General features: G+C 38.2%; 1 protein-coding gene across 1 annotated transcript; it reads left to right on the forward strand.

The window, feature by feature from the left end:
* Nucleotides 1-7,657: 7,657 nt before the first annotated feature.
* LOC111893042 (ras-related protein RABC2a) lies at nucleotides 7,658-9,557 on the forward strand. Its single transcript, XM_023889114.2, has 6 exons — nucleotides 7,658-8,026; nucleotides 8,433-8,501; nucleotides 8,629-8,694; nucleotides 8,802-8,923; nucleotides 8,999-9,127; nucleotides 9,232-9,557. Exons 1-6 carry the CDS (start codon nucleotides 7,897-7,899, stop codon nucleotides 9,346-9,348), a joined length of 633 nt encoding a protein of 210 aa, XP_023744882.1. The 5' UTR covers nucleotides 7,658-7,896; the 3' UTR covers nucleotides 9,349-9,557.
* The last annotated feature ends 1,366 nt before the right edge of the window (nucleotides 9,558-10,923 follow it).

Raw genomic sequence — 10,923 nt, forward strand, 5'->3', positions numbered from 1 at the left:
TCTTCTGATCAAGTGAGTGTATACTAACTTTCACAAACACGATAATAATACATGTTTGGTTCGAGTGTATTAAGTATATTGTTGTTTATAAGTGTGAGTGTATACTAACTTTCATAAACACGATAATAATACAAGTTTGGTTCGAGTGTATTAAGTATATTGTTGTTTATAAGTGTGAGTGTGTAGTTACTTTCTTCTAACACATAAATGTTAAGTATTTTCTATAAAATACGTGCTATGTGTATAGTATATTGTTGTTTATATGTGTGAATGTGTATTCACTCTCTTCTATCTCATAGATATGATTTATTCTCTATGAGATATGTGCTATGTGTGTGTGTGCCTCATCTGTTATGTGGATTATGTGTTGATTAAAGCATGCTATACAGGTTTTTAAACTATGTATACAAATGTATATTTTTATCTACTAATATGTTGGGTAGAACATGGGTAGATAGTTGGTGTGTAATAAACAGATGAGAGGCCTCGTTGTTGTTTGATTGAGTCATCTAGCGGAGTTTAGATGACGACCACTGGCTATTCTAGACAGTCTTGTGGAAACATTAGCAGGTTCGCCACCTGTAGGTGTTAATGAACTCGGGTGTTCATTCGCTGTACTCCATCCCCCTCATGGTTGCCTTATTTGACTTATATTGTTGAGGTACCCCCGAAGCATGTGTTGTCGCCCCGATGAAATATTCTTAGACTAGGTCCCTTGTGTTAGTTGTTTTAGGGACATAAAGTGAGAATAACGGGAATGGGTAATTAGGTTATTGTTGGTTGGTGAAAATTAAATATGATTATTTATTGTGGGTTGAAAACCCTATATGCTCACCAGGCTCCCAAGCCTGACCCACTCAGTTTTAATTGTATTACAGGAAGTGGCGCGAGGGCATGAGATGGATGAACCATCAGTTGTTTTGTTTACAAGTCTGTATATGTTTATATTTGTTGAATGACTTGTAATGTATTTGTTTATGCTTATTGGTCTGTATCGGAACATGACACCCCGAGTTTTGATTATATAATGAAAAATACATTTCTTTTATGAAATGCTTTGGTAAACATTGTTTTATCATGTTTTGTTTTTGGGAACAAATTCCGCAACTCTTTCAAATCAAAAGGATTTACTCTGAAAATATTTTAAAAGCATAAATGAAAATCGGTCTTTTCTGGCCGAGATTTTGGGGATGTCACAAAGTAGCACCCGAATCAAACAATATCTGAACTGGAATACCATTCACATGGAACGATCCTAAACAGAGCACATACATAACATATCAAAATCACAGCAACATATCATAACAACATAAATAAGAAGTCATACACGTCACCACATCGGATGCAACGCGTGCCTCCTCGGTAGTCAACTGGAATGTCCGGCTACTCACCACTGGAGCCTCTGCCTTGCCTTGCCGGCCATCAGTAATCCGCAGGGTCGCTGGAGCTGGCGCCTTCACTGGCGCTGATGCTGCTGTCAACTGGGGGCAATTGGCCTTCTTGTGGCCCTTCTGGTTGTAGTGGAAACATAGCAAGTCAGACGTCTGAATAACCGGTGCAGGGGAAGTACAGTCCCTGCTGAAGTGCCCCGCCTTGCCGCACTTGTAGCAGCCCGACGATCCCAATCTACACGCCCCCTCATGTGGCTTGCCGCATTTCCTGCAACGGCTCGGTCCTGACTGGCCTTTCGGCCTGCCATCTGATCCCTTGGGCTTCTTCTCCGAAGCCCCAATCGTCTAACCCTCCTCAGTCTTCCTCTTCCGGACATGCTCCAAATCAATCTCTCTCTCCCTAGCCCTGGCAATCATGGAATCCAGGGTAGGGCAAGCGGAAAAACTAACATGCTCCGGAATGTCGGCTCGCAGCGTGTCATGATAGCGGCTCTTTCTCATATCCTCATCTCCTGCATACTGGGGCACCAGCAATGCCCTCTCCCGGAACTTGGCGGTGATCTCCTCCACAATCTCTGTAGTCTGCCTCATGTTCAAAAACTCTCTAGCTAGTTGCTGAAGCTCTACAGCTGGCGCAAACTCCGCCTTGAATCTGGTCACAAAGTCCGACCAGGTCATAGCCTCCACAGCCGAAGCTCCTAATGAGTCACCAACAGACTCCCACCAGTCTCTAGCTCTGTCTCCCAAACACCCTGCTGCATATCTCACCTTCGACCCCTTGGGGCAGAAGTTGGTCAACTGTGTGGACTCAATGTCTGTAATCCATCTTCTGGCAGCAATGGGGTCCTTCGCCCCATGGAAATCCGGCACACCACCGCCCATGAAGTCCTTAAAGGACAGTGTGTGGGATCCTGACTGGCCAGACGCCACATCACTCCTGAACGCCCTGAGGCGATCCTCCATCAACTCAACTACGCTTCCTTGATCGACTTGAAGATGATGGGGGTCGACTTAAGGATGCCTCTGGTGATCTCTAACGCGATGAACTCGCGTAGCCTCTCATCTATTGGCTTGGAACTTGATCCCGAACCCGATCCCTCTCCTGAACTGCCAACTACTGGCCTCTACCATAGTACCACCATTCTGCAAGACATAATACCAACCATTAGTGATACCGATACCTCTAGAGGGATCACATTCACTACAAGTTCCCTGGTCTTGTCTCAGCCTTCCTTAATTCGGGTACGGATCCTCTGCTTTCAGTAGTACAGGCCTATACTACCTTCCACATCTATCCATACCTTCCTCAAGGTCCGCCTTGACTCCACCAAGTCTCTTTCACCACTGCTGATTCTCTGCTATTCCCATTCTAGGCTTACCCTAGGGAAAATCTATGACTCCACCCAAACCGGTCCTCAGCTGCTGAAAGCCTCCTTGTAACGCCAATTAGCCATTACCTGAATACCATCACATGTGATGAGGCTCAGATAATCCTTTGAGTAACAGACTCATCCCTACAACAGTTAGACTCAAACAAGAGCTGCGTAATAGGGCCAGATCCAGCACTATGAGATTATTCAACCCTGATCACATGTGACGTGACGTATTCACCTAATGGCTAACTCCGATCACTCAGAGTCCCTAAAAGCACAAAGCAAGCGGAATTCGGACGCAGGAAAACTACTCAAGCAAATTTGTTCTCATAATGAGAAGCTACACTAGCATACACTGCTAAGCTCCTACTATCAGGCATAACCTAAATAGGCTATCCTACTGTTGTCTACTCAATACTATCATTCAATTCACATAAGCTAAAGCACATAGAGCCGGCACATAAGGCATCATTCCTAGATCCTTAGTCCTATTCTAGCATGTTGTTCTACTGAATCTGATAAACATAGTATAACATTGTATGGGTACTTTGGGGAATACTTACTTGAGCTCGGCCAGTTGCGCACATCACACACTTGTTCTTTCTCAAAAACTCTTCTGTCATATTCTTTAGGAAACCATTTTCTTATAAAATCTTTTAATCCCTTGATTTGAGTCCAGACACCCCCGAAGGTGTGTCCGAATCCTTCAAATCAGGGCTCTGATACTAACTTGTAACGACCCAATTTTCACGTCCAAAAATTTCATTTTTGATTAAGTGATTTGCAAAACATTTGTAACAAAATATCAACTGATCATATATAAACATGTCTCGAGTCTGAAAACCAAATCGTAAAACATAATAATGTCAGAGTACAATTCCCAGAATAACTCATAGTGCGGAAAACAATGTGTGTATATGATGTGCCACTACCGTGCCAGCTCCTTCCCCTTCGCTGAAGAGGTACCTGAAACCAAAACTATAAACTGTAAGCACGAAGCTTAGTGAGTTCCCCCATCATACCACATACCATACAATCACATAACATACATACTGTCGGGCAATTCTTGGGTTCCCGACCTACTCGGTACGGCCATTCTGGGGTGCCAACCTACCCGTACGACCATTCTGGGGTGCCGTCCTACCCATGCGGCCATTTTGGGGTGCCGTCCTACCCGTTGCACAAAATTAATTCCAAACTAATTCTTGATCAATACTAATTAAATAATATGATTTCATATTAATATATTAGAACTTATAATATATTAATAAATTATAAATATCCTCTTCTCACAAAAGTCTATCCAAATTGTTCCGATGTCATGCAACCTAAATGGACCATGCTAAATCGGGTCAAGCACATACCAAATATAGTTATGGACTTAGATACCTTATCCAACAACTTATATGTGAATTACATGTTAATAACATATATGTATGGGTAATTCTCATATAAGGATACTACTCATAACACATACGTATGGGTAATCTTGGGAACCACTTACTTGAGCTCGATTGATTGCACACATCACACCCTCTTTTCTTAGTAAAAATATTTTTAGAAGTTAAATTTCATTTTCTTTAAAAATATTATCATTTCCTCAGTTTGAGTTCTGACACACCCGAAAGTGTGCCCGAATCCCTCAAATCAAGACTCTAATACCAACTTGTAACGTCCTAAAAAGAGTAACAAAATGTTTTCATTTTAAAATTTATCAAATCATTCATCAATTGTTCAAAATCAACACCAAATTAAAATATTCAAAGCATCAGAGTATAATTATTCATAATGTGGAAATCATGAAGGGAAGATGTTATGCCATCATGTCGGGCCCTTTCCTCTCGAATTGGAAGTACCTGAAACCATAAACATAAACTGTAAGCACAAAAGCTTAATAAGTTTCCCAAAGTACCACATACCAAAACATAAAAGTGCCATGGGCTACGCCCATGGTCTTTCCTTGCAATTACGAGGGCCAAATCCCAATCTTATATATAAGTGTCATGGGCTACCCCATGGTATTTCCTTGCAATACCGAGGGCCAAATCCCAGTCTTACATACAAGTGCCAAGGGCCAGATCTTGGTCTTTCATATAATTGTCAGGGGCCAGATCTTGGTCTTTCATGTAAGTATCATAGAGACAACTAGTATTCCTACAAAACAAAGTAATGGGTTGGCATTGGTGTCTTCGAACCATAGATCTAGTAAAGAGACTCACCTCCAAAAGAAGATAATCGAGCCGCACACTCGATTTGTTGCGAACACGGCTCCTCACACTAATTATAACCCAAAAATAACCCTAATCAATAATCCAGGTTTTTTATCCCATAATAAATGGTCTAATAATTCCATTATTCTAATTAGGGCAAAAAGGTCATTTTGCCCTTCCCATTTGGCCCAACCTAGAAAGTCCAACATCTAATGGTCCAAGATCCAAAGGAATGACCCAAATGCTAAACCTAGGTCATACACCCCGCGTACCATCTTTTACGCCCTGCGTACACGTCCGATACGAAAACGGGGCCGGGGCGAGGTGTACTATGCGCAACGTATTGGATTTTACACCTACTATACGCACCTTATTATAAAATTCCCAGTAAGGTCTTAATGCCTTAAGACCTTATGTCCAAACTTTAGATCTGAGCTTACTAAAACCTATAAGGCCATAAAGTTGCAAACGTTATGCCTTTGCATGGCTACAAGGAGCCCAACAATAAAAACCTAACTTATTCAATCATTTGCTACACCACTATTTTTGCATGGGGACAAACCAAGATCCAAGCTTGCATTTTAAGTCTTAGAATACTCTAAAATTTCTTAAAGGAGATCTTAAAGGCTTTGGAGTACCATATACTCAAAAAGACCTAGGTTTTAGGACAAAAGGGATAAAAATCTAAGCTTAACCAAGATATAGAGAAACATGAGTCAAGGTTAGAGCTTTATACCTCAAAATGGTGTACAATGAAGAGAAAATGTTAGATCCTAGGCATTCAGATCAAATCCAACTCTTCGATGATCTTCCTTCACAAACAATGTAACACCCGGTTTCCGGTACATATTTTAAGTATAAGTAATTGCATTTTTACACCGGGACTCGACGAGTTGGAGGCCCAACTCGTCGAGTAGACTGGATTATGGACGCGGGTTTTAAGTGACCTACTCGACGAGTCGGGAGCCCGACTCGACGAGTAGGGATGCCTGGAGGAAACCCTAATATTTAGGATTTGCATCCTATTTAAACGCCTTAACTTGTCCCATTTCAGCCTCCATCGCCTCTCACAGTCCAGAAAATCCCTAACTCGAAACCCTAAAGCATTTGGAGTGTTCTTGAGCCATTTTGTGTGTTTTTGGTTGTTTGAAGCTTGAAGAAAGGAATGGAAGCTTGGGGGTTCCAGAAGAAGCAAGTAGATCCATAGGTTTTAATTCATTTCTAGCTCATCCAAGGTAAACAACTTCAACCTTGACTTCCCATGTGTTAGATCCTCTTTAGGGCTTGAATCTTGCCATTTTTGGGGCATTTCTAAGTCACCTTCGAGTTTAGAATGTAATAGAGAGTGATGACTTCAGATCTTGAACCTAGGAGGGTTCTCATGGCATAAAGGTGCCAACTTTATTGCCATAAGAGCCCCATGCATCTTGTAGACTCTATTTTTGGACCTTTTGGGTTTGAAGATGCATGCATGGATGTAAAGTTCGTGGCTTGACGTGTAATATGGACCCTAAGAGTTCTCACAATTGGATATATTCTTAACCCAATTAAAAGTGAAGCTTTGAATGCCATATGTCGTCTTTAAGGGGCTCAATCTAACTTCCTTGAAAATCAGGATCCTGGAGCCTAAGGAGGGAACGTCTTTTGTTATGAAGATGAGAGTTGAGCAATAAGAGAAGATCACTAACATTAGACAGACTACGAGGAAGGATAGGTGATCACGAAACCAATCAATTCTAATTTAATTTAGCAAAATTACCTTAAAAAAACATGACCGACATAGTCAGTATCCCTGTTGGCCTTCCATACAAGCCACAGAACCGTGTAGACCAACGGAAGCCTTAGGAGGGAACACATTTTGTTACGAAGATGAGAGTTGAGCAGCAAGAGAAGACCACTTACATTAAACAGGCTACGAAGAAGGATATACGATCACAAAACCAACCAATTTCAAATTAATTTAGCAAAATTACATTAGAAAAACATGTTCGACATAGTCAGTATCCGTATTGCAGATATTTCTGTAGAAGCAACATAAATTCGAAGCAACTTGCACTCCTCTCCTAATAGAATTCAATGAAAGAGAAATCTTGTTCTTAAGTAATCAACAAACAAAACAATTAATTTTTTACGGGATCCATCGGACCCAAACAAAACTCAAATTAGTAAGACACATATCAAAGTCAGCCACTAGCCATTGAACTCCTCGAAGACTTGATCGAGAAATTGCCCTCTTTATCCCCAAACCATTGCCACCTTCCTTGCCGTTGGAGAAGTGAAAAGCATCAATCAATGGAAGCAAGCAAAACTTCAATTTGGATAACAAATTAAAATATAATATTTAAACAATAAAAATATATAAAGTATAACGGTTTTTTAATTTTAATTTTTTTTTCTCAATATATAATCAAGTCTAGTGGGGGCTCGCTTTGAGATTAAAGATCGGATTTTAATTAAGACCGGGTCCAGTAACCAAAAATCAGATTTTTAAAGATGTTAATTTTAGTTTTTAAAAAAATAATAAACGTGATGTAATGAGTATGTCGGAGTGCGTTTGGCGCAAAAATGGGATTCATATCTTAGTTCCAGGCATATAAAAGATTTTTCATTACCCTTTCTCTCTCTACATCATCTCTCTCTCTCTCTCTCTCTCTCTCTCTCTCTCTCTCTCTCTCTCTCTCTCTCTCTCTCTCTCTCTCTCTCTCTCTCTCTCTCTCTCTCACATCAAAAAAGCAGTTTCTTTCTTGATTCTTCAAGTAAAGAGAAGGAATTGGATACCATTTCTCCGTTTTAGGTTTTCCTACTAATCCAAACAAATCTCAACTTGTACACTATTTTCGAGTCGATCTGTTGTTGCTTATTGTTCAAAACATCACGAAGATAAATAGAGAGAGAGAGAAAGTTTGTTTTGAAATCGTAAAAATGGGGTCATCATCAGGTCAGTACGATCTCTCATTTAAGATCTTATTGATCGGAGATTCTGGTGTCGGTAAAAGTAGTCTTCTCGTCAGTTTCATCTCCGACGCCTTCGAAGATCTCGCACCTACCATTGGTAATTTCTCTGTTCAGTTGATTTTTGAATTTTTGAAGTTTAATTGTAAATATTATGCTGGTTTGAATCGTATTTGGATGTTGATTTATGTTTTATAATTCGATTTATAGGTTTTTTGTATTTAGAATTCATGTTTTTTTTTCTTCTTATTATGTGCTCTTATTAATCGAATTTATGAAGTCCAATTCATGTTATTTAGAGGGTGTTATAGGTATATTTACCAATTTATGAAGTCCAAGTTTCAATTTCTTACCAACTTTTGCATAAGATATCCACTTTTTTTTTTTTTTGAAATAAATCAGTACTCATTAATATTTTCTATTTGAATTGCGTATTAAGAATTTAGTTATCTACTTCAAATGTTGCTGAAAATCTTCTTATTCTTGTATGTGCTCATATTGGACAGGTGTTGACTTCAAAATGAAGCAGCTTACAGTTGGAGGAAAAAGATTAAAACTTACAATATGGGACACAGGTAATTAAACATTGCTAATATTATTCAAACAAAATCTCTTCCTCTACAACATGTCTTTTTTTATCTTACTCATTGATTTTATCCTTTCATGCTTTAATAAAGTAAAGTTGTAAATTTGGTATTGTAGCTGGACAAGAAAGATTCAGGACACTAACAAGCTCTTACTACAGGGGTGCCCAAGGGATTATTCTTGGTAATTAATTCATAAATATTTTGTATCTTAATAATACATCATTATTTTTATTACACTTTTACAATGTATTCTAATGTAGTATTCTAATGTAAACTCATGTTTTATAGTGTATGATGTTACAAGAAGAGAAACGTTCACAAACCTTTCGGAAATATGGGCTAAAGAAGTTGACCTTTACTCCACTAATCAAGATTGTGTCAAGATGCTTGTTGGAAACAAAGTTGACAAAGTAAGTTACATTACATATTTTCTTATAATATATTTATATAATTATTATTTATTGAAAATAAATGCTCTATTGCAGGACACCGAAAGATTTGTGAGCAGGGAAGAAGGCATTGATCTTGCAAAAGAGCTCAAATGTTTGTTTCTTGAATGTAGTGCAAGAACTCGTGAAAATGTTAATCAATGCTTCGAAGAACTTGCATTAAAGGTTATATATTATAATGTGCAAAATATATAATTAAACCATTGTTACATAACATTAGCATACGATGGATATGCTAATTTCTTTCTTGTTGTTCATAACATGTACAGATAATGGAGGTTCCGAGTCTTCTAGAAGAAGGGTCTACAATAGTGAAGAGAAATAATATATTGAAGCAAAAACCGGAGAACAACCATGTTGCATCTACTCAAGGATGTTGCTCATAAATATTGGATGTAAATGATTGGTTTGTTTTAGTTTTTGAAGATAGTGGTTGAGTTTTGTGAGTGATTATAGAAGTTTGTGTAAAGTCTTTTTCTGTTTATTTTCATGTCAATCCTTTTGTTTGAGGAAAATAAGAAAGAAAGAAAGAAATTCATTGTGCTTTGTATATATAACTTTGAATTCTCAAATGTGTCCTGGGTTTTCATACAAATGGCTAGTGTTTTTATTTAGGTTTCCCTATGAATGCTTCCTGTTTTAGTCATACTATTAACTAAGGTTTAGTCATACTATTAGGAATAAACAAAAACAGTAGTTTGTGGTATATATTGTAAATGATTATTACCTCTTTATTCTTTTGTAATACATGTGTGTGAGTTGTTTTTCTCCAATCTTTACGCATACTTTCACTTGAACACTTGAAACTAGAGTAAAATCATACAAATAAAATCACACATTACCACAAAACAAAACCCAACCCTTCCGATCAACCTATAAATCCCACATCAATCCTCTACTTTCAATTCATCCTTTCACCCTTTTATCTTTCAACCTTCCAACAGAGAAACATTCATAAATATCGATGACTGGGGGTAAGTAGCTCGTGTGGCGCGGCTGGTAGTTAGGACCTGCTTCTTTTTTCTTTTTTATATTTGTTTTGGAAATATTTTAATTTGTTTATGATTATCAATGGTTTGATATTTTTTATTGTATTTTTTTTATAAAATTAGTTGTTTTCTAAAAATAAAGAACGCTGAAATCTAATTTCGTAAGAGAAAATTATGATTTTTGAAGTTTTGCGTTCGACACGATACAATGTATATGTCATAAAAAGGTGAAACAGATCTAGATTGGTTGCTCGTTAGACAAAACAATCTAAATGAAAGTTGTTGTCCTCGTAAGTACGAATCCGCCAAATAAAAAACGTCGAGAATGGTGTTTGTATGAAGAAGTTATGAATTTCGCAAGCTCTTTTACAATGTATTTCTTATAGATTGTAAAAATAAAAATACAATGTGAATTAGTCAACGGAGTGTAAATGAAGTTGTAGTACTCCTCGATACAAAACCGAGGATATAAATAACGTCGAAAACGAAGCTCGTATGTAAAAGTTATAATGTGGCGTCGTGCGGTCGTGACACATGGCAGCAGGAGAGGCGGCCATGTCACTAGACGTGGCGCGCCTATGCCCGACGCGCCCCCGGTTTTGGCTATAAATAGTCCGAATTTTATCACTTTTCACGACAAATTCTTTCCCAAATTTTCTTAAATCTTTCCCACGACCCAAGGCCCAACGTTATGAGTTTTTAAGTGTTAGTAGCAAAACTCTGGAGTATCAGAGAGCCCGGCGAAATAGAGTTTTCGGTTTCGAAGTTCTGCCCGTGTATTTTTCGGTTTTTCGCTAGAAAACCTGTAAGTTGAGTTATACTTTATACGCTTTAAGTGTAACTTATATTTATGTTCATAAACGCTATTTTAAACCTACAAATAAGATTTATTAGTAATATCAGTCGTTATACTGATTGATCTATTTACGGAAGTGATGTCTAAGCTCGATCTGTGAGGTGTTTAATGTGAAA

This window comes from Lactuca sativa, chromosome 1 (genome assembly GCF_002870075.4).
Source record: "Lactuca sativa cultivar Salinas chromosome 1, Lsat_Salinas_v11, whole genome shotgun sequence".
NCBI classification, from domain to species: Eukaryota; Viridiplantae; Streptophyta; class Magnoliopsida; order Asterales; family Asteraceae; genus Lactuca; species Lactuca sativa.

Bases quoted from the DNA above. Each gene is read 5' to 3' on its own strand.
- LOC111893042 (XM_023889114.2), top strand. From the start codon at position 7,897: ATGGGGTCATCATCAGGTCAGTACGATCTCTCATTTAAGATCTTATTG. The intron at 8,924-8,998 runs GTAAGTTACATT...GCTCTATTGCAG, and splicing joins TTGGAAACAAAGTTGACAAA to GACACCGAAAGATTTGTGAG. The intron at 9,128-9,231 runs GTTATATATTAT...TAACATGTACAG, and splicing joins TCGAAGAACTTGCATTAAAG to ATAATGGAGGTTCCGAGTCT.